Source organism: Sturnus vulgaris, chromosome 6 (genome assembly GCF_052056855.1).
Source record: "Sturnus vulgaris isolate bStuVul1 chromosome 6, bStuVul1.hap1, whole genome shotgun sequence".
Classification (NCBI taxonomy): Eukaryota; Metazoa; Chordata; class Aves; order Passeriformes; family Sturnidae; genus Sturnus; species Sturnus vulgaris.
This window is the reverse complement of record NC_142248.1, coordinates 38,556,750-38,579,603: the sequence shown is the minus strand read 5'-3', so window position 1 is coordinate 38,579,603 and position 22,854 is coordinate 38,556,750. Positions and strand designations below refer to the sequence as shown.

The 22,854-nt window shown below is 45.0% G+C and overlaps 1 protein-coding gene across 1 annotated transcript; it reads left to right on the top strand.

Moving 5' to 3' along the window:
• Positions 1 to 182: 182 nt before the first annotated feature.
• Positions 183 to 22,705, top strand: LOC106850528 (exocyst complex component 3-like). Its single transcript, XM_014871916.2, has 12 exons — positions 183 to 580; positions 1,928 to 2,522; positions 4,182 to 4,299; positions 7,851 to 7,925; positions 10,077 to 10,177; positions 11,139 to 11,231; positions 12,516 to 12,648; positions 13,593 to 13,703; positions 15,464 to 15,619; positions 18,620 to 18,741; positions 20,260 to 20,445; positions 22,336 to 22,705. The coding sequence occupies exons 1-11, from the start codon at positions 295 to 297 to the stop codon at positions 20,438 to 20,440; spliced, it is 1,971 nt and encodes a 656-aa protein (XP_014727402.2). The 5' UTR covers positions 183 to 294; the 3' UTR covers positions 20,441 to 20,445; positions 22,336 to 22,705.
• Positions 22,706 to 22,854: the final 149 nt, after the last annotated feature.

Below are 22,854 nucleotides of genomic sequence, written 5' to 3'. Positions count from 1 at the left end.
CCCCAGTGGTTGTGGTTAGATTATGTATGAGGTTTTTGACATTATTTACCCAGAAGAGGGAAGGATTACATAAGAGGGCTGGAAGCCTATAAAAGTGTCCTCACTTGGCACAGACAAGAACCAGGTTAGACTCTTTCAAAGACAGCTGAAGCCTGTAGCTGCACAGAAAAAAAAATTGGAAGAAGAGAGAACTTCTCTGGGAGACATTAGGATTACTTTGCATAGAAATATTTCTCATGTTTTGTTCTGACAGTATTCCCAGTTGGACAGAAAGCACCTGAGTCTGCTTGGATCATGAGGAAGACAAAGCATTCCTGGGCAGCCTTTGTGGGACAAGGAAACAAGAAGAGAGAGAAAATGACTGGGGAAAATGCAAGAATATTGCCAAAGGCCACACATGAGGAGAGAAAGAAGCAGGAGGTGAAGAGGAAAGGGAAATTGAAAACTTTGGCAGGCAAATTGCTGAAGACTGTGGTTGGTGGGAAGGAGACAGTGGAGAAGGCTGGTGCTGAGGATGTGGCAGGGAATTTGCTGAAGAGGCCAATCAGTAGGAAAGGAGTGGAGAAAGGGATGCCTGCAGGTAACCTTGAAATTATCTCTGGGTCCAGGCCTGGATCTTCTCTGCCCCTCCCATCCCGCAGGCTCTTGTTTTTCATTAGCTGCTGGATCAGATGCTTTCCACTCTCCTCCTCCCCATCCTCCACCTGAATTCTTGTCCCTTCTGAACCCTGCACTTGCCACCCTGGACAGTTCTGTATTTCACTTTTTATTTGCCTTACGAATGTTTCTCTTTACTGTTCTTATTTTTATCTCTGCAAACACTCCTGATGTGTCTTGTGAGAAAGACGATGTACGTGTGACTGACACCCCATCCTTGTGACTCCATCCTCCACAGATGGGAGGGGGACGTGGGTTGCACACAGCCTGGTTGTGCCAATTAAACATTTCCCATGTGTTGCATGTATTGAGGCAGGATGGGTGCAGCTTGTAGACCTCGCCTGAATAACTTGCCAATTGCTTTGCTGAACATCCTTGTATCAACCCTTTTCCATTTCGTGTCATGTTTCTCCTTCCTGTCCTATTCGATTTAATTCTTACTTCACATATGAGATGTTTTCATAGAGGAAAGGTAGGAAGGATATAGGCAAAACATGGTGGAAGTTCATACTCTTTTTATTCTTCATTCTGCTTCCAAAATTGTATCCTGAATTATTGAAGCCCCACTGCTTCTGGCTTCACTTAACTTTCCCTGCATTCTCATCAAGTTCGATTTGTCCTCTGGGCTCTGCTCCAGATACCTTTAGACAAACCTTAACCATTCATTGCTCAACCTTGTAATCTATAAAACACATGGGAAAAGCCCTGCAGCTCTGTGCATCTGTTGTGAGAGTACATTTAACTCCTGTTGGTTGGCTGGATGTGCTAGATAAGATACACTGGAAACAAACAGGACTGAAAATCTTCCTTCCAACTAAGCTTGCAGCACTATGGTCCTGCCAGGGTTTCTGTAGAGGAGGCAGAGAATTCCTTCCAAGCTTGACTTTTAGCTGTTGCTTGTTCAGAAGCTGTCCTTTTTTTAATGCTTTTCTTCTAGACAGAGGGTACAGTTCTTAAGGAAAGATTGTAATTAATAAACCTTCATTACTCACATGAGGTGGTCTCTGGAATGATGACAGAAAGCTGCAGACTAATCTGCAGGCTTGGTTAACCTGGAGGAGAAAGGATGAAGGAAATTTAGAAACAAAGAAGTGCTTGCCCTGAGGAAACTGAGAGAAGCTAGTGCTAGACCTTAAGTGGGCTGATCTTGAGTAGATCCTGAGGAATTTCTGGAATACATATAAACTAGATACTTAATAACTTGGATATTAAAGTCATGCTCCTATAGAATAGTGAAAAAACAGCAAGTTGTGTTCTTATTCTGTTACAGAGGAAACCATCTGCAGATTCATTGAACAAGGAAAGTTTTTGGAAGCTTGTGATCAAATTCATAATCTGGAGCATTCTGGAAATGATGGTTTGGGAAAGTCTGAATCCCTTTATGCACTGCTGGCTGAACGAATGTGGACTGTAGTGGGAGAAGCACTCAGTGGAAGTGATAGGATGCTCCTGGAGCCATTGCAGTCAGTGGGGGAATCACTGAAGTGGGAGAGGCAGAAGGAAGCAGAGTGGCTTGGCAATGGCCTAGAGACGGAGTCTGTTTCCACCTGGAGCCCGAACTTCTGGAGAAAAGATCTGGAGGAAAAGCTAACGCAGTGCATGACTGCCCAGATTCCCCTGTTTGCTTCCTCTACTAACACAGATGAGACTGCACTAAAACAGCACCTCAGTCACCTGGAAACAACATTTCTCCCCAGCCTGGAGAACAGAAGCAATGTCTTCAAGGAAGCAGGACTGCTCGTCACCTATGCCCGCTGCTGTCACGCTTCTCTGTGTTCTCACCTTGCCACACTTACTGACAGTCACTGTTTTAGCTTCAGCCAAATTCTTTTAATTTATGAATGGAGCATTAAAATGTACAAAAGGTATGTCCGAGGGATCCTTTCCCTATATTTTTTTGCTATCTTTATTTTTTGTTTCTGAGAATGGTCCCTGATCCTGATGGCACAATGATGATCGGTATTTTGCTGAGTTTAGGTTTGCCCACTGCCTCTTTTATCTTCTGTACTTTCAGACCCAGAGCCGTTTTTCATTACACTACTGCCTCTTTCTAAATCCTTAACATCAAATTCAGAGGTTTACCTTATGTGGGCAAGTATTTTTCTGCTGGACTCCTGTTGGACATGCATAGTTTTCTGCTTTATTGATCAATTTCTTTCCTCACATCAAGTCTTTTTTTAACAAGGTCCATAATACTCCAATGACCTGAGAGTAATTTTCCCTGGCCTTTGTGTCAGCATGATGCTCTATGGATTTCTCTTGTCCTGCCCTTGGTTCTCCCGCTGCTTTATCTGGCTTGTAGTTTTCCCAGTTGTTTCTGTATTTTCTTCATTAGTGTTCAGATCACAGGAAAAATATGTAACAGATCATTAAATTCCTGCCCAAGTTTGGGGAAAACAGAAATGGCTTTCCCTCCAAAGAGTGGCACATCTGGGACCCTTTGACCCAATGTGAATTCAAAGCCTATGTGTGTCATCAAAGCATGGAACTTTCTTATGATTTCTTTTTTTCTTATGGATGAGGCATTTGATTCTCTGTGTCCCTGATTTAATTGCTACTTGGCAGCTCCAATCTATTTATGCCCTAATAGTTCTCAGCCTTTTTGGATTATTCGATTGCTTTCATCCAAGCCTACAGCTTCTCTATTCCTTGTATTAATTACACTTATAAATCTTTGATTAGCTCATTAGCAGTTCATCAGGTGGGCTCTTTCCCCAGCCAGCTCCTGAAGGAGGGAAGCAGTGTGGTAGGTACACACTGGCCGTCATTGGGCACGTGGCAGATGTAGTCAGGAGATTTCCCTTTTACTGCTGCTTTTGAAATGGAAAAACCTTGGAGTAATGGGTTGATGAAATACTGAAAACTTTAATAACATTGGAGGTGAAACATTATGTAATTTAATTATATAAAGAAAAGTCAAATATGGAAAAAATGTATTATAAAAATGTAGAATTCCTTGAAGAAAAACAAACAAACAAGACCAGTGACTACATTAGTCAGACAGTAGTGAAAAAAGTGGAAATGAAAAGAGCAGAGATGCCATACTTCAGCATTTGATTTTTCCTCTCTAAATACAATTACAACCTCTATGAAAGCTCATGCATAGATGCAGTTGTCTTGGTGTATATAGCTGCTTCTTATTCCATTCAGAAAGAATATGTGACACTTGCAAAATTGTGCATTCATGCAAGTGTGCTTGGAAGACACTCCTTAAGCTTAAGAAGGAATTGAGCAGCAGAAGTGAGGGAAGGGAAGAGGGGAACAGCAAGCAAAAACCTTAACTTGGGCAGCAAGTGTAGGAAGAAGGAAAAGAAATAGCACAAAAGAAAAGCTGGTAAAAGACCATTGTAAAGATCATCTGCTGTGCTGCGGCTGCCCAAGCATGGCATGCACTGCTGGGTTCTTGCAGGGCACCCTGTTTGCTTAGTGTGAGGCTGTGGTGCCAAGCAGGGGGTGCCAGGCCAGCAATGCTGTGGACCCACGGAAAGTTGCCCCTGTGGCTGAGCTCTTGTTTCTGTACACAGTGGCAGCCAGGCATGTGTGAGACCTGGGCACATCCCCCAGCACAGCCTTTCCCTTGGTGCACAGTGCTTCGTGTGGATTCTTTTGAAGACTGAGGAAAAGTTGCTTGCAATCGCACGGGTAAGAACTCAGGAGTTTTACCCCAATCTGCTGTTTTTATTCCCATGGTGTTAAATTAAGGGGTGGCCTTTTTAAATAGCCAGCTCTGCTCAGGATTGTGTGGGTCCCAAGATCTCCATCTTGACCGAGTTTCATTGCAGAGTCCAGGTGTGAAGATCCATGATTGTCTACTGCCAAAGGGAGGCTGCCCTGTCCTTGCTCCTTAGCAAGGAAATGCTGGGACATTTGCAAATCTCTCTTCATCCCACTGCTGTATATTCAGAGATGCAATCTGCTCTGCTCAGAAGCCCATTTATCTGGAGGAAAGGGAGACTATGGGTGAAATCCACTTCCTTATTGAAGGGCATTTCAAAATGTTGTTCATCTCTCCATCTGTTAATGATCCCATCTTATGCAACAGTTGGGTTTTTTTTTATAGCCCCTTTGCCTCAGCTGTGCAGGATATTGAGGCTGCTAAGTTTGTGTGTGGACCCCTCACAGTCCTCTTCAGCCTATTGGACTGACACTGCTGATTTAGAGCAAAGATTATTTCCAGAGCTTAGCGCAAGAAAATGTGCAGCTGGTGCCCATCCCGCAGCCCTCCACAGAGAATCCCGCCTTGTGATCCCACAGGTGACCCCAGCCCTGCAGCATCTCTTCTGAGCAAAGCTCCCCCTTTGAAGAATTCTGTTGAGACATGTGGAATACAAATGAAGGAAGATGTAGCTGTAGCTACAGGGAGTTCCAGAGGAAACCACGTTATTTGGAAACCTCGGCAGGGTCTCTTTTATTCAGCTAAAGATGAAATGTAACAGCAGGAGTTACCACACTCAGCTCTCTTACTTTCCATTTCCACCAGCCCCTGGGGAGCAGAGGAGGGGAAATTCCGTGGCAAACTGCTGAATCATCCCAGGGAAAGTACTCTAAATTGCAGGGGCTTTCCTCAGGAGGTATTCCTTGAAAGAGAACAAAAAGGTAGTCACAAACATGGGAGTAGAAATGCCAGCTGGTGACAATATGCTTAAAGCCTACTGGTTTCAGTGTTTAAGTATCTTTATGGGCTGTTTTTAATCATTACACTGGGGAAGACTATGTGTCCTTAAGCTTCTTTTTTTGCAGTTGTTTCAGTGAAGGAAGTGACTTAACTCAGGGTAGTGCCACTGAGATTATCCTAGAGCCAGTCACTGAGTCATTGACAAGCCCTCAAAGATGCTGACTAACACTGATGGGAAATGAAACTTTTTTTTTTAGTTCCCTCTAATGTAATAGCTGAAGAATGCTTTTGCTTAACCGTGGGCTTTTTGTTTTCCTGATATACCATGTGCTGAGCAGGCTCACGTCAATCTGGCAGTGCTTATGAGCTTTTGTGCCGTGCTGCCCTGAGTTTTCATGCCACCTTGGATCCTGAAGCATCACAGCTCTATGTGGTGCTGAGTTGTACAGAAAGAGCAGAGCTGGAAGTGCTGGACAGTGTAGCACAGCATTGCTCCAGCTTGCTTCAAACCTGGCCAGCTTGGGAACAGCTCGAGATTCAAGCTAATGAGCTTAAGTGGACATAAGCTGACTCCAAAAGGAAAAATTATGGATGTCTCTTCAGCTCAGTGACACAGCTTATGAAACCTGCTTTATCCCTCTATTTCTGCTTCTAGGTTAATTCAGCCCTTCATTATGCTAATATACAGGAAATTGTTACTGAGCAAATATCCTGCTGTTATCTCTTAACAATGGTCATATATTATTGTGACTAAATCACATGGTGTGTGTTTTGCCACTTCAATGGATGACTAAATTTTTCAGAATGCAAAGATCCTGACCAGAATAAGCCATGGTCTGCTTTGCTTATGAACACTTGGCTTATCGTTGAGTGTGGCAGCCTGATATCTGTGCAAACTAAAAGCACTTTAAACAGAAACGAGTGGTGAGAACTGTAGCATATCTGAAGGTGCTGAGAGCCCAGATGCCACATGGAGTTCAAAACCACTTCAAAACTCCAATGTGGGGAACTTGGTCAGCTCTGCATGCAGGCAGTATTCTCCTCAGTCTGGATACATCTGGGTCGAGGGAGCTTTGTGCCTTTGAGGTTACAAAGTTGGTGAACTGAAAATGCTTATGCCACCAATTGGGTTGCCAGTCTGTCACCTCTGCCTTGGGGAATTTGACAAGAGTGCAAGGCAGACCTTTCATCATGATTCCAGGGCTCATTCTCATACTCATTGACCCTGACCTGTAAAGGATTACTTGGGGCTGTGTCTTTTCCCCACTCCCCCTCTATTTTTTCAAATGGAAACATGAGGACTGAGAAGTTCGTGTTCTGCAGTCAGCACAGGTGTACTGACCATCCACGGATCTGAAGCCTTGCAACATTTTGGTCAGACAGGAAAATACAATAAGTAAACTGGATCTGTTTATTACAGCAAAAGTTTTGGCCCTTTCCACACTGGAGCTTTGGTGCATGACGTGCTGGTATCAATACAAGAGCTACAGACAAGAAAGCAGTTTCTAATTCAGACACATCATCTGATCCAAAACAACTAAGTGCTGTCCTCAACAAGTTATTAATTGCTTTCCAGTTCCTCACTAAGCTATGCTTTGTCCCATTGTAGGGGGCAGGCTTGAAGTGTTTGTGCAGTTCTGCTGGGATATGCTGTCTCAGCACATAGTGTTCACACATTTGCTCACAGTCAGGTGATGGCTCTTGTGAGGAAAGAATTTTTTCTAGGTTGTTTACAACTGCTTATTTGTTTTTGGTTAACACTTTTCAGTGAATATGGGAGAGCAGTTGTTTTAAATATACTTTTGATGAAATTCTTCAGCTGACAGCCACAAATTTCCTAATTCATCAGCCAGAAAAGAGCAATGACCAAAATGGGAGATCAGACTTTACATTCCTTGGAGGAAGATTCAGAAATGAAAGAATAAATAAGCAAGCCAGACTTTAAAGTTTAAAGCTTCCATAAAGGTCAGATCATGTTTTAAGCAACGAGCCCTTTCTCTGCAGTGCTAGTTTTGTTTTTACAGCCATTCAAACTAGCATAAGCCAGCCAAGTCTTGGGAAATTTCCCATTGTGCAGCCTCATGGGGCCCATCTCACCATGACAGTAGCTCTAAACACTAATCCAGATCCTCTTTGCACTCACAAGTCCCTGGCTCAAGCAAGGGAATGGTTTTAATTAATGCTGGCTGGTTTCTGTGGGTGCTGGTTGGAGAGAGGAAGGGTGGAAAATCTCAGCTACAGTGCTGGCAGCATGGAGATGTGTCTAAGCATTGTTTTGCTGTATGGGCGCCTCCATTTGAGCTAAGCTAACTAGGGAAGACTGTAGATAACCCAAGCTGACATTGGGATGAAAGAAAGCTGCAAATCATCTAAACTCAAACAAACAATGTAGAACAAAACAGAACAATGTTATTAGGTCAGCTGGAAAATAGCCAGGCTTTGGGTTAAATGAGACAGCCAAAGAAATGGAGGTAGGAATTCACCTAGTCCAAATGGATAATGAAAGGCTGGGAAACCTAACTCATTATGAATGCCATTGTATCTTAACTGTACTTTTAAATTTTCTTTTATCATTTAGACGGAAGTAGGGAAAGCATTGAAAGAAGCCTTTGATATCAGGAAACCCCCTTGTGCAGACGCTGCAGTCATTGAGGTAAACTGGGGGGAACTGAAAATCTCCTGTATTTTGGGGCAGTCGTGTTTTTGCACACAAGTATGTGGGTATTTGGCAAGACCCAGTTTTGCATGTCTCAGTCTAGGCTCAATGTGTTAAAAGCCTGCAAGCTGGTTGCCATACTTAAGCTATGTCTATTTGCTCCCAAACCTGTTTTTGTCCTGGGCATACATAAAGAAAAAAAACCCTTACTAAACTAAGGATAAGCCTGAGCTGATTCAAGCTGAAGCTGCATTTTCATACTTGCTCCTAGATCTTTATGTAATCTTTTGGAAAGTCGTGGTGTATGTTACACAGTCTGCTCTGTGTGAGCTCTGCAGTTTTACAGAAGCAGGGAGAGCTGCTGAGCCGTGGCAGGGCCCCATGTCTGGCAGTGCAAAATGCAGGCAGGCTGTTCCCTCCTTGCCCCTGCTGAGACTGCTGCCCTGGTGGGTCAGGCTGTGTGGGGGATTCTGCAGAGCCCAGCAAAGGTGAGTGGTCCAAGGGCATTGCAGGAGCACACCCTGCTGATTTGTGAGCAGCATGTACTGTGGGCAGAGGGTGTTTGGATCAAGACCTGCAGAAGGATTAAAATAAATCCTGGAGTTTACATGTGGGCTCAAGTGAGGCTGGAGATCAGGGACAAGTTGTGGGCTGTCATGACTGTATCTTTCTTCTCTGCTTCCACCACCCCAGTGGCAGTCCCATTTCAGGTCATGAGGGAGGGAAGTAGCTCCATGGTCTTTTGGGATGGCAGACAATCTCAAGCATTGGAAACATTGCAGATGAATAGCAACTGGTTTTCCTTGTGAGGATACAGCTTCAGCTGGCAAACACTGGCTTTTCTGGCCCATCTCAGACTCAGACATCGGCACCAAATGCAGAGCTCACAACACGGACTGTTTCCTCTTTGCCTTGCCCTGTACCTGCTGGAGCAATGGAGCAGTGATGTGCCCAGTGTACCTGTGCTAGGGTGACTTTTAGCTACCAAGATGTTTTTTTTCTGCTCCTGGCTCACAGTGGAAAGTTTTCTAACAGGAACTAGAACAAAGCATGGTTTGAATCCCATAGTCCTCATATCTGTAACATCTGGCCATGCTTCAGCATGAGTGGATTTGCTCTGTTGTGTATGCAACTGACAGGTTTGAATGCTCTGGGGTGGGTGATAGAAAAGCCTGGATTAATAGGAAAGCCTTATGAAATTACCACCTTCTCAATTTTCTCAGGTTTACACTTAAACCTCAGATAGAAAATGAACAAGGTGTCATGGAAACTCATTACCTGTGGTTTTCTGACACTTTGGGGTGGCATATTTTGTCCTGTCCCTTTGGGTGAGCTTTTACGTCTGTCACAGAGCAGTGGAAAAACCCATTCATAATGTGAGTCACCCTTTGTCTCTGGCTGATGAGCACGGTGAGGGCACAGCATATGGGTCCATCTGTCTCCTTTTATCCATCTGGCTCTCCTCCCCTTGCAAGCTTTTGTTTCCACGGAGCAACTAATGGCCAGCATTAAGTTGCCACCTGCTCAAGCCTGCCCGATATGGGGTGAATTTTGAGCTGTCTGGCACAGCCCACCTCCTGCAAACACCTGGGCCACCCAGCTGGGCTCGGTGGGGCAGGACATGTGCTGTAGGGTTTAACACACAGAGCTGTGTCAGGTGTGAGTGGGGGTGGCTGGGAAGGTGACACCTGTCTTCTTCAGGCATCCCACGTAGAGACCCTGGCAGAGGTGCTGGGCACACAGTCAGGTCTGCATTATCTTCTTTTTAGTGGGTGCACCCAAATTTATCTGCGAGAGTGAGTCAGGTAGAAGCACAGGTGCTCCTGCAGATGGCAGGTCTATGTATGACCTGAGCTGCCAGGCTGGACAGCAGAGAACATCTGCAAAGAGAGGCTTTTACCCTATCACAGGCCTGCTGACCACATCAAAAACAGTGGTAACAAAGGTGTAGGGTCACTACATTCAGCATTACAATCAGGCTGATTAAAAATACATTTATTTCTACAAGACTCTCAAAACTGAAGCAGAAGTTGGTGCTGAGAGGGCAGAAGGATTTGCTGCAGGGTGAGCAGTGGAATGTATTCCTGTTCACTGCATAGGGAACAAATGTCTTTGGCCAGTTCTCCTCTCACACATTGAAATCCACAGATACTAACAGAGAAGACAGAAGCTGCCAGGCAAGTCAGCGAGAGCCTGAGTGAGAAGGTGGAAGCCGAGTGCCTGGAGGAGTGCCTGAGGTTCCTGGAGAGGTAGGAAGGATGCTGTTTTCCTCTTTGGTAACATTCTTAATGCTCAAAAGGAAGAAATCCTGATGAAGTAGCTGGTGATGCTGGATCTTGGTGGTTGTTTCCCATCAAGCTGTTACTGGAGAGACAGCACTTCACTGCTGTTTGTGTGCTCAGTATTTGTTGTTGGACTAAAGCTGAGGGAACAAAGTACATCTGGAGTAGTTGGGACGGGATAAAGCCTTGGGAGTTCTGGAGAGGCTCAGACCTGGGAAGAGGAGCAGCCATGTGTCTAGTGCCCAGGTCTGGATCTTCCTACCCTGGCTGTGCATCCCAGGCACAGTGCTTTCTGCTGGCTCTGTGGGAGGGTGGGGAGCTCTGCTCTATCCTGGTTCTCATAGGAGAATGAATGTCTTCTCATCTGTCCTCTCACCACTTCCTCTGACTCCCTTCATCTGCTTTTTGTTCTTGGGTATTTCTCTCTCCGTGTATCCCCCACAGCAGAAAATGCCAGGACTTCTCGTTGTAGGTAGTATTTCAGATGGAGATTTGATTTAAGATCCTTGGCCCTCCACATGATGAGAGGAAGGAAATTTCTATAAAATGGAGTCGTCCAGAAGCCCTTTGTGAAACTGAAACTGACAAAGCAGTTCAGAGATCTTGTGGGTTATTCTTTTACACTGAGGCACTGTTCTTCAGCTTTATCGGCAAAGCCTGAGTTGCTTCCCAGAAGGAAGTGTAGCAAATCAACCTCCTGCCTCTTGGTCCCTGGCAGAGGCAGTGCAAGGGCTCTCCCTGCTGTTCCTGTGTTTTTCTTCCTTACCAGCTGGGCAGGACAGAGATTGTCATGCTGTAGATCTCATCTGGGGCATTGAAACCTTGAGATAAAAAGACAAATAATCAATGAATATTTCTTCAGTTTGCTATTGCTGTTAGATGTGTTATGGAGCACGCCAGATTAAAGGTGCTTCCTGTTTTAATTTAGCTATGAAGATGAAGTAAGAAGCTTTCTCCAGCTTGATGGTTGCCCACAGATCTGCAGCAGCTTACAAATCCTGGAGAATTGCTGCCTTCTCAGGTTAGAAAACAGAGCCTCTGGGGGAGGAAAACGAATGTTCTGCTGATTTCCTTCTGACTCTGGTATGGGGCCAACCTTGCCTCCAGCTGGATATGGTCATCCAACCCTGTGCACACCTGCCTCTGAGCATGGAGGAAGCCAGTTGCTATCAGCTCCTTCAGAGCTGCCCTGGCTGCCCCAGCAAGAGGGAGGCTCAGATGTGGCTGTGACTGTGGCCAGGGCCCCAGGGCTGTACTGCCACTTTTTGCCTTCTGCCAGGCCCTGCAGGTGCAGGGGCTGTAGCCATCTCTGCCTTCCTGCACTGAGCAGAGGCAGCGGTGTTATGTCATGTGTGAGGACTCTATCCTGGCTAACCCTGCTGTGGACTGTGATGTTGTTCCTTTCCCTGGCCTGGTCGTCCTCCAGCAGGAAAGCCTCATAAAGGTTATGCTGAGATGTGTGTGCTAGTGCACTTGGGAGGTGCAATCTTAAACGTTTTGCTGAATGAAACCCCATGGAATATGCCAGGCTCTCCCTGGGGTTGCTAGGAAGGAGGGAAGCAATAAAGCACAGAAGGGTGGGGGAGGATGTTTGCACCTACCAGCTAATTTCAGAAGCACTTGCAGCAACGGAGAAAACAAGGTTGCTTCTCTTCTTCCTGTGTAAAGTTATCCAGGGATCTCTGGAGTCAGCAAAATGCCAAAATCCAACATATGCACAGTGATTACTTGACATCAGAGCCTTGCGTTGAGCCTAGGTAGCTGCTTTGTTTGTTGTATTTGCATGTTGCTGATGCTGGATCCTAGACTGAATACTTATGAGTGTCTTTTATGTAATCCTTTACGGCTTTACTGAGAATGAAGTTGTACGCTGAGTCTTTCCAGAATGTAAAATGTCTGGTTTCAAGCTGGTGATAATTTTAACCAGGATTTGCTGACTGGAAGACTATTCTGATGGAAGATAATTGTTCGTCTTGTATTTTTAGGTTGTCAAAGGCACATAGGAGGCTCACCCAGACTCTGTTTGTTGAGGCTGCTTCATGCTTATGCATTTTTAAGAATAATATATTTTTTTACTGATCTGATCTCACTAGTGATGGGTACAAGTAGCAACTGCACTGAGCTTTTGTGCCCTTGTGGTAGTGTCTTAATGAGCACACAAATGTGGGTCGCTGAGCTAGCTTTGGTCCTCAGCATGTATCCATTCAATTACCCAGGCAGCTGTGTGGTTACAGGAGAAATAATTTTGATCTGAATAGCATGATTTGATCTGATCAATATTTTCCATATTTATTTTTTTTAACAGAACTGTCTGGCATAAGCTAACATACATTTGCAGTGTAAGTACTGACCAGAATGTTAAGGTAAATGGATTCCTACACAGGATGGAAGATGACATTATGGAGCATTTTCTGCAGACCATCACTTCTAAAGTCAAGGTATAGAAGACTTATTTTAATTCTGATTATTTGCAGACCATATGGTTGGCATGCACTTCCCTCTCATGTTCTGTTTAGGAAAAGGTGAAGCCATAGTTTGGCCTTCAAGCCTAGTGCTCTCCTCTGCCTTGTCAGAATCTGTATATAGACAGCTTCACCTTTTCCAGTTTTGGGACCCCAGTTCCACTGTTTGTAGTGTTTGCTGTTGTGCTGCCCAGACCCCAGAAGTTGAATTTCACCTGGTACCTATTCATTCCCAGCAGCTGGGCATCTTCCCAGAACAGTTATAACTCACAGAGCCCAGGGCTGTGCTGGTAGTCAGGATGTAGAGAAGGCTGACCAGAAATGTGTCCCTCCCCTTGAGATAAGGTCCCCTCCCTTCATACTTTTTAGTATCAGCCCATTAGCACAGACACCCTTCACCCTTGTGTCTGGAAAATACAGGATTCCAGGCTCCTAACAGTGTGTGATACTGTACATTTCCCTAAGAAGCTTTCCTGAGTATCTTCAGCCTCATTGCACAGGCTCCCTCGGGCATGCTGGAGGCAGCAAAAGGAAAATGACAGGAGAAACTCTGGCTACACTGTGCAGTTTTGGTCTCCAGAGCTCATTGCCAGCCTGTCCCATGGGCTCACACATCTACATGGGAACTGGGGGTGGTTCTGATGGAGCACAAGCAACTCTAGGGGATGAACAGGAGGCCTTGGGCTCAGGTTTTCAGTCTTCAAGGTTTGGGCTCAAGAACTTAGTACATCCTTTCTGAGTTGGAATTGTTTCTTTCTTTCATGTTTCGATTTTCTTTGAAATAAAGGCACAGGATACTGCTGTTTGTGGAGAAGTCTGTTTCCAAGAGCAGAAAGAGCAAAGGACAATAATCTGTGTCTATTGTTCGTCTGGTGTCTCTACATGTGCACTCTTTGACCCTGTCTGTTTCTTTTCCTCAGGGAGCACTGAAGGCCTACTTCAAAAAGTGTGACAGTGATTTTGACTGCATCCTTGAAACCTTAAAGCAAAGCTTTTTGACCTTCAGGAAGAAAAAACCAGCTATATATGAGGTAAGAAATAAGTAAGAAAGTGAAAACAAGATATTATTCAGGAAATCATCTTACAAGAAAGATGGAGAGGGATTTTTTCCAAGGGCATGTAGTGACAGGACAGGGGGTAATGGATTCAAACTAAAAGAGAGTCGGTTTAGATTCAATTTTAGGAGGAAGTTCTTTGCTGTGAGAGTGGTGAGATGCTGGAAGAAGCTGCCCAGAGAAGCTGTGGATGCCCCACCTCTGGAAGTGTTCAAGGTTGTGTTGGATGGGGTACTGATGGAGCAATCTGTTCTTGTGGAAGGTGTCCCTGCCCATGGCAGAGGAGTTTGAACTAGATGATCTTTAAGGTCTCTTCCAACCCAAACCATTATATTTTGTGAAATCACTAAAATTAGTAACTGAATCTTTGGATGGCACAGTATTAGAACATTAATCCAAATGGCAGTTTCCTCTGTTGTCAAATGGGCTTTTAAATATCTAGTGGTCTCAGTCTAGTACCTCTATCCACCAGGGTTGGGTAGTGACAGCTGGCACCTTTCTGTAACTTCAGCAAAGAAAACAACAAGTGAAGAAATATGGAAATTGAATGTACCTCCCAAATACAGAGGGGAATGTTTGGCTCCTCTCCTACCATTACTCCAATACCATTATATTGGAAATCTTCTCGGCTTCTAATGTGCTTCAACCTTACTTTTAAGGATTATTGATCCCTTTAATGTAGAGGGAACACAGAGGGGTGAAAAGTCCAGATTCTTAACGGGCATAGTGTCTCATGCAGAGCATTGACAAACAACTTCACAAAGTACCCAAGTTTCTTCACCTTTACAGTAGCCTAAACAACTTGTCTAGGATACAACACACTTGAGTTTATCTCTTCAGCAATGAGGTTGGAACCTGGGGAACCGTCTTTTGTGCAGGCTGGATTTGCTGCTCTACATGTGCCACATGTTCTCCTGAGCATGAGACTCCTAGGTCTGCAGTCTCTTTGTCAGTGATGATTTTAATTAACATTTTGCAATATGGAAAAAGGTAATGGAAGACAAAAAAGTAGGATCTCTTCTGCTGTTGTTCAAAGCCTGTCACTGGACATTATGTCACATTAGTGCTGGGGCAAGCAGCAGCTCAGTGGTGAAACACTGTGGCAGAGCTCTCTGTCTCTTGCTTTGTCTGTTTTGGACATAGCTAGGGATTTCCTGTACCTTTGGACTGCAGCCTAAGCCTGCTCTGATTTCAATTGCTAACAAAATGTGGTTTCTGTGCAGCAGCCCACCCCCCATCAGAAACACTGTCCCTGTCGGGCACTGCACGACCTCTGCACTGAGGTTCTCAGCAGGTAGTGGGAGCTAAGAGAGAGTTGCCCAGTGACTTCTCTGTGCCCAGCCACAACTTTGTGCCCAAGGGCCCTGTGTCAATTGTCGATGCTCGAGAGAGGCTGCATCTGGCTTTGTCTGTAGCTCAAACTCTCCCCAAGTGATGTATTTGTTAGCCAAGCCAAGTGTCACTGCAGCTCTGGAGTGTGAGTGACCTTTGGCTCAGCTAACTGGTCCCATTGCTTTTGATTTGATGTCTCCACACTTATCATCAAGGTTTATGTCATCCACATGCAGCTTGGAAGCCGTCCAAGTGTTAGATCAAGCATTTTAAATTAAACTTAGGCAAAGAAATTGGACAGCCATCTGCATGGGCAGAATATCTGCTGTCTGCCCTGGTATAGGTGTGGTCTGAACCGTGCTCAGTGCAGGGAAGTTAATCTGGGTATCTTTGCTCTGGAACAGGCCTTCATCGAGGCTGTCAATGCCATCATTGTCACAGAATACATGCAGGCCCTCCTGACCACTCCCAGGAAACCATCTGCTATGCAGAGGAGGAGGATTGTCAACAAAATAGAAGAAGATCATAGGATGATGCAAACCATCTTTAAAGAGTGCTTAGTAAGTCTTTGATATGGTTACAGTTTTGCTCTCTATCATCAAGAACAATACCAGCAGAGGAAAAGACTCTGAAAGCTACAAAAAAGCTTAAGAGTTTTTACCACAGGGGTATCAAGCTTCACCAAAATGACAGTCAGATGTGCTGACAGCCCTTCTGATCTGTCAGAAGCTGTTAGTTCATGGTTTTGAAACGTGTGACTGGAGGAGGCAAGTTTCGCACTGCTGCCACTGACACAAGAATGAGGCGTGCTCCTCTGAGCTGGTGAGACAGCTCCAAAACTGCCAGCTCCCCCCAGCAGGCCTCTGGTACATGGCATGGAGTGGCAGTGCTTCCCTTGAGCCCCCGGAGTGATGAACCAAACAGGCTGCTCCACATCTCCACCTGCTCTGTGGATTGCCCTGTAAGGCTGCTCCTCCCTGGACAGGGGGTGCGCATTGCTACCTCTCCATCCAGCCCCCTCCCTCCCCACAGGCACTTCCAGCCCCTCAGAGCTGGGATGATGGCTGCCTGAGCCATTTCCCTGTGCTGTGGCGTTTCCTCATAGCAAAAACATGCTGATGCTGTTGTGGTTGCTGACGGTTGTGAGGAGGAACGAGTCTTCCTGCAGGGGAAAACACCTCACACCATTAGGAGTTGAAGGCACGTTGCAGGAGATCAGGTGTAAAAGCAGAGCCACGCCTCTGAAGAAAACTTGTGCAGAAGTGCTGGTTCTGATTTGCAGAATCAATTTCAGAGGCTTTAAAAAGCCTCACCTCATAATCTGGTGTAAGTGGCAGTGCTGCACACAGTATCTGCGGATGCCACCAGGCTGTCACATAATTACCTAAGGGCAAGGACTGCACTGGCAGCAGTGTCCCCTCCTTCAGCTGGTCTAGTTGGAGAATCACTGCTGTGCAATGTCCCTGACATGGCTCATTAGCAGATGTAGGCTGAGAGTGCCCAGGCATGGTGCTGCATAAGGGGCTGGAGTGAGCAGCACAGCAGGGGTTGGAAAGTCAGTCTGGTAACAGGACTCAGATGTGACAGCATATAAACCCCCTTGGCTACACTGCTTTTAATAATTTCACAAATGCTGAGTCATTCTCACAACTTGCCTATTTAAATGCTAGGGACTGAAAACCTATTTTCTCACAGATGAGTCCCTTGCAAGACATGTCAGCAATTCTTACCTTGTCCAATGAATAAAATGAAATTAAAATGATCATCTATAGGCCTCTTTAAAATCCTCTCAGACCCATTATAATTAATGCATTTCATGGTGGAAAGCTGGAAGCTGCCAGTGATTTTAGCTGAAGACCCACCTCTCTTGGTGTGATCAGTCACAGATGAGTTCATGCTTTCAGCAATGGAGAGATGGAGAATAGCAGGAAGGTTCTCTAATCTTAGCTCTGAAGTTTACCAGTAATTCTGTGCTCTGCATCAGCTTTGGATGTAATGTGCATGGAACAGTGCAAAGGAGATAAAGGAAATCTAATTATCTATTAAAACCCTACATTAAGCTTGGGTAAAAAAGGGCTGCATCTGGTTAGGGCTGTTTCCCCAGTGTCCCCAGTGTGTGCACTTTCTTCCTTGATGTGAGAGCACTGATAGCCTTGGAGGTGAAATGCACAACTGATTTGCAGGGGACAGCCTGCTCCTTAGTCAGGAGGCTCACGGTTATGCATGTGAAATATGAACTCTGCTGCAGACTGAATTTATAATGCAGTTGCTGCACAGGCTGCACCTGCTCCTTGGTCCTTGCTCTGCCCTCTCTTTGGGCTCTTCCTTCCCCTCTGTTCTCAAAACACATTAGGAAATACCTTGCTTCTCTCCTAAGAGCAGTACGTGTCAAAGGCACTTAAAGACTGCTGAGAGAACACCTCTTTTTTTCCCCCTTTAGACTGCAGGCTGTTTACCTCTGACCTTGCCTGCCTATGAAGTGCTTAACTAAATCTGACGCCTTCAAATTAATTAGCATTTTGTAATACTGAGCTTGCCAAGTATGAAGCTGTACAGCACCAGTGCCTCAGGAGCTGAGTACAGCTTGTGCACTGAGCAGAGCTAGACATGCTGTGTGCCTGCAGTGCAGAGGAAGAGGGGGAAGGCTGTCTTCAATTATTATTGTTATTATTAATAATAATAATAATAATTTATGTTCCATGCAGAGGTGCTGCATGGAGAGTGTGACCTGCTGTTTCTAATGTCCCCTGGAGATCAGGGGGACCTGGGCTTCTCCTGCCCCAGTTTGGCAGCCTGTTCTCCAGGTTTGCTTTGTCACAGAGTCTCTGTTGACGTGGTGGCATCAATAATTCAGGGAAGCAATTTAATTGCATTACCACACTGATGAAAAATGTGAGCAAGACCTGAAGCTCTCTATTGGTGGTTCATCTGCATTCTGCTTCTCCAGCTCTGCTAAAAATGCTGTGTGTTTTTTGATGAGACTTTTTTCTCCTGTGTGCTCCAGATTAGAGGGAGTCGATCACATGCAACATTTGCCAACCATGTCATGTTTTTTACACTATCCAGCCATGTTTCCCACTTCTTTTCTATTAAGGATCTGTGTCCCCTCATCCTCTCCCTAAGGTTGCTTTTCTGTCTCTGGGCTTGCTTTGGGGCAGCAGAAATGCCAGCATGTTTGGCTAACAAAGTTTGTTTTCACATAGGTCAAGCACAGGGCTGTGCTTACCTCCAGAAGCAAACCACCTCCCACAGGGTGAAATGGTCCTGAAAGCACAGGCAGTTTAGGGAAAAATGAATAATTTGCCAACTTTGCCAAACGAAGTGCAGGAGGGCATTCTGCACTGCTAAAGATGGTTGCCCAGCTACCCTGGAAGCAGTCTGTAATTATTCCCCAGGTTCTTTTCTGTTACCCTGGGGGAAAATCAGACTTCTATACATGCACAGACACTCATGAAAAGCTTCTAATTCACACAGAGACATCCCCAGACTGACATGAGTCCAGCTCTTAACATGCTGTGCTGTTTCCCGTGCCCTGAACACAACACTGCTTCTCTCCCCAGGGTCCTGCAGCTGGTTCTCTCAAGGATCCCATAAAAGCAATTTTAGACCTTATTCAAACTTCAGATCCTGAGGGGATGAAAATAGCACTTCTGCCCATTCTAAAAGAATTTCCTGACCTCAGGTAATGTCTTTATTGGTTTGACTTCTGTACTTTCTTACATGATTACTTGACACCAGAAGACCTATAGCAATATTAGTCCTGTGATACTTTTGCAGTGTGTTGGGCCAGGTACAGAGACCCTCTGAATGTACTCGCTGGTGCCTGTCAGGCATGAACTGGTGAAGTTGAGATGTCCTTCTGCAAAGGTGGAGAATGGATGAAATTGCTGTCAACAAAGCAGAAATGCTGTGGAAAAGTACTATCTTAATGCAGAATTTACAGGCACAAATGTGTCAAATGTAGGTTTCAAGAACGTCCTTAACCTGGGCATTTCATAACTTTCAAACACTTGGCTTTGGGCTTCCACACTTCACCAAACCTTGTATAACTATTTTCACAAGTTTCTAGGTGTATTCAGCAAGAATATACACTTATATTTCTTACAGGAAACTTAACAGAATTAAACCACAGCTTTTAAAGGAGAGATCTTAGCTAACTGCATTTTCCCAAGGCCTGTAGTTTACTGCATCTATCTTTTGTTCTGATATGCTGTGCCTGTGTTTTTCCAACTTAACATGATTGCAATGTAGAGCTCTCTGTCACAGGATGCTGTGAAGGCCAAAAGTGTGAATACCTTCAAATGTGGGACAGACAATTTGTGGTAGATAATTATTTCACTGCCTATTCAACATGACAGTCATGATATAAACCTGCAGCAAGGGAAATCTCTAGCCTTCTGTAGAAAGGACTGCTATGGGCAAAGAAAAAAATAAAAAGAAAGACAACGAGATTAAGTTATGCTTCATCTGGTTTCTTACTTCTTTTTTACTTTACTACTTTTGAAGGTGCTATTGAGCTAAAAAGCTGCTTATCTGATACAGCATAACAATGATATATATATATATGTACATATGTATGTATATATAGTATAGGAAATGGGCATAGAAAGTTCTCAGAGGAGGTCATCCTGGTGGGAGTGTTCTTGATTACAGCAGATTTCTCTGTTTCAAACCTTGGCTTGGATACATTTGCCTTATGTCCAATGTGGTATTTCCCCACTCAGGGGAACAGTGCTCTGTAGAACACAAATTCTGCAACCTTCCAGATAAACAAGAATTGGCTCCATTTGAGGAGAGAAAATATATCAAAAATGCTTCCAAATGGTCAAATGTAGAGTTATCTGAATCCTATTATTATAGATACAGGTATTTTTCTAGGAATAACCTGAGATGAGCATTTTCAATACTTCACAGGGATGCTGTGTGCCCTGGGCTTGGGACCCATGAGTTCAGCCCTATCCCACACAGCTCTTGGGATATGGCCTCCCCTTTAGGTAGCCAGAAGGTGTCAAAAAGCTGCTTCCAATCTTTAGTCTGGTCCAGCAAAACTGAGGGATGGGACACAAAATTTTTTTTTTTTTGTTTTTGTTTGTTTGGTTGTTGTTGTTTTTGTTTGTTTGGGGTTTTTGGTTTTTTTGGGGTTTTTTATTTGTTTTTTCTTGACTCATTCACTCACCTGTCCTCTTGTCCTTTTGGAAAGGAAGGAACATCTGAGTGCAGTGCTGGACATCAAAGATTCGCTCAGCCGAGAAGACAGAGCTGCTCTCTTGAAGGCATTTCGTGATAATTGCAGGGAATCAGAAACAGAAGCAAACTTGCTTTTTGCAGATATAGAAGTAAAACCTAGAAAATATGGACTCTGTGGGTGCCTCTGCTGTTAGCAAAGGTGGGTGTGTGTGAGTGTGCTTGTGTGTAATGTGTACCTGCACAGGTAGGCACCCTGCTTACGGGGAGGTGGAGCTGTTGCTTCACCTCCCCAGGGTCCTCATTGCTCTATATACACTGGCTCTACTTCCCTCTCGCTGCCTGCAGACTTCCACACCCTGGAGGATCGTGTTGTAGGCAGTGCAGGGTGCTGAATGCTTAAATGAATGACTCAGGTTATAGCAGGGACAAAGGAGAAGACAGGGTTCTTCCTCCCCATCTTCCACTCCTGTCTGTGTGTCCCTGCAGCTAGGTCCCTCTGCAGCATCCCCTCCCTCCCAGCACTTACCCTCTGTATGGGCACGGTCTCCCAGGCAAGTGCTGTTGCCTGCTAGCAGGACAAGCCAAGGAGGATCCTCTCAGTGATCTTCCTGCTTATCTGGTACCAAGGTGAGGGATATGTAAGTCTCACCACTGCCCCCTCCATGACAGCTGCATTAATTAAACCAGGCTTAGCCCCATTTAGGTAGCTGTGCTGTGTTGTGAGGCAAGTGTGCTCACTGTGTTGGCAGCAGCTGATGGCAGAAGGGAAGAGTTTAAATCAGAGGGATGACTGTCACTGTGAGGAGTTAAATCCAACGGTGAGAATTGCCAAGGCTCATTGGGAGAACTTGCAATAATTTTTCAGTCTCCCAAGGGACTCCTTCATAGTCACAAATGGGCATTTTTGCTTTTTGGGGGGGCTAAGTTGCAGCAGATTTCGAAGTTAAGCAATTCCTCATGGTTTTAAAATACTGCTTAGTGGAGAACATGCAGCTATTTTCTTCATTTTAAATTGACAACTTCTTGTTAGACCAAAGTTATCCAGCTCCAGCTTAGAGGTGGAGAATTTTGTTTGATGTTGGCCAGGTTAGAGCCCTCAGCTATCAGAAATAGTCCTGCTCAGTTAATAACTGCAGATTGTCAGCAGTTACCTTCTGTTGCATAAGCTAACTAGACTGAGGTTGAAAAGCACAGTCCCTTTCCTCCTCCACTCTCAGGTTTCACCATTTATTTATAGTTACCCATGTTAGAAGATCAGGGATGAGGTATGCAGGACTCTGCCCTCCAGGCACAGGCAGATAGCAGGCTGCCCTGGTAGCAGGGAGAGAAAGCAATTAAGAGAAACAATAAGAACAAAAGCTTCCCCTCCTAATGAAAACTGATTTTGATATAATGAACTGGCTGTCAGCCATGCATGTTTATACCCTGCTTTAAAGAAATTACCCATAGTGTCACCTTTGCTTTAGTAAAGATATTGAGGAACGTGTTTTTAAAACATTGTAAGTCACTTGATCTCCTATTTTGTGGAATTCCCTGGATAGAGAGGCTCCCAAATCCCAGCAGACTCACTGCACTGAGTCTGCAGTGTGGTGGGCACACATATCTAGCATGGTTTGGTGGCCTCATCTGAATTCAGGGATATCAGTAAAGGTGAAATCAGTTATGAGATGTGCCATCGTCCTCCTTCCATCCCAGCCCTGTGATTTTTCTGCCATGCTCTGGGGTGTGACCTGTAGGCTCTCTGGGAATCAATGGCTTTCTCCTAGTCAGGAACACATTTACCTCCCCTGTATATGGAGGTGGAGGACTTTGGAGAAGCACTGGGTTTGGTTGTTTCATGTTAGCATGAAATGTCCTTCCAGAGAGGAGTGAGAAGGTTTGGCTGGGGAGGGCAGGCAGCAGTGGGGGTGCTGCCCATGCTGTGGGTCCATGGATTGCTTATCCCAGGAAGTGGAAGATTTCAGCAGGTAAGTGTCGACACAGCTTCATGCAAGAGTGTGCACAGGAGGGATATTTCTGCTTTTTGACTCTTGCACATGTTCTGACGAGTGCTGTTTAATTACCCAGCTTTTTTCTTGCCTTCCCTCAGGCCTGCTGGGAGAAACATGAGGCCTTGCTCCCCTGTGCCAGTGTCTGCAACCACAGCTCCTTGAAAGCTCCACATGCAGCTGGATGCATGGAGAAGCCTGTCAGCCATGGAAGACAAAATTCCTGCACTTTTGCAGGAAACCCGTATGGCTGAAGTCCTAATCTTATATGTAAAGTCCAGGAGGAAGATGAATGGGATATGGTAGAAAGACATTTCTTCAAAATTTCCTAGAGATTGTCATTCAGCTGAGTCCTGGTGTTTATTCCCAGGATATAGCAAGTGTGGAGGAGGAAGATTTCCCCTCACTGAATTCCTCTCTGTTTCCATACCTTGTTTCATGAAATCGGTAATGAAACCAGAGACTGCTGCACCACATGGTATCCAAGCATTGCAACCTCCCAAGGGATACAAGACCTCTGCTAGGGAATATTGCCTGGCTGATTGTGCTGGCAATGTCTGCAGGTCTGGGGACCTCAGTTTACCCCCCAAAGCCTGCCCTGCACCAGGAGGGTGCAGACA

What these genes read in the sequence shown, in the direction of transcription:
- LOC106850528 (XM_014871916.2), top strand. Translation starts at nt 295, where the DNA reads ATGAGGAAGACAAAGCATTCCTGGGCAGCCTTTGTGGGACAAGGAAAC. An exon ending in GGAGAAAGGGATGCCTGCAG is followed by an intron (nt 581 to 1,927) that starts GTAACCTTGAAA and finishes ATTCTGTTACAG; the next exon opens with AGGAAACCATCTGCAGATTC. An exon ending in AAAAACCAGCTATATATGAG is followed by an intron (nt 13,704 to 15,463) that starts GTAAGAAATAAG and finishes GCTCTGGAACAG; the next exon opens with GCCTTCATCGAGGCTGTCAA.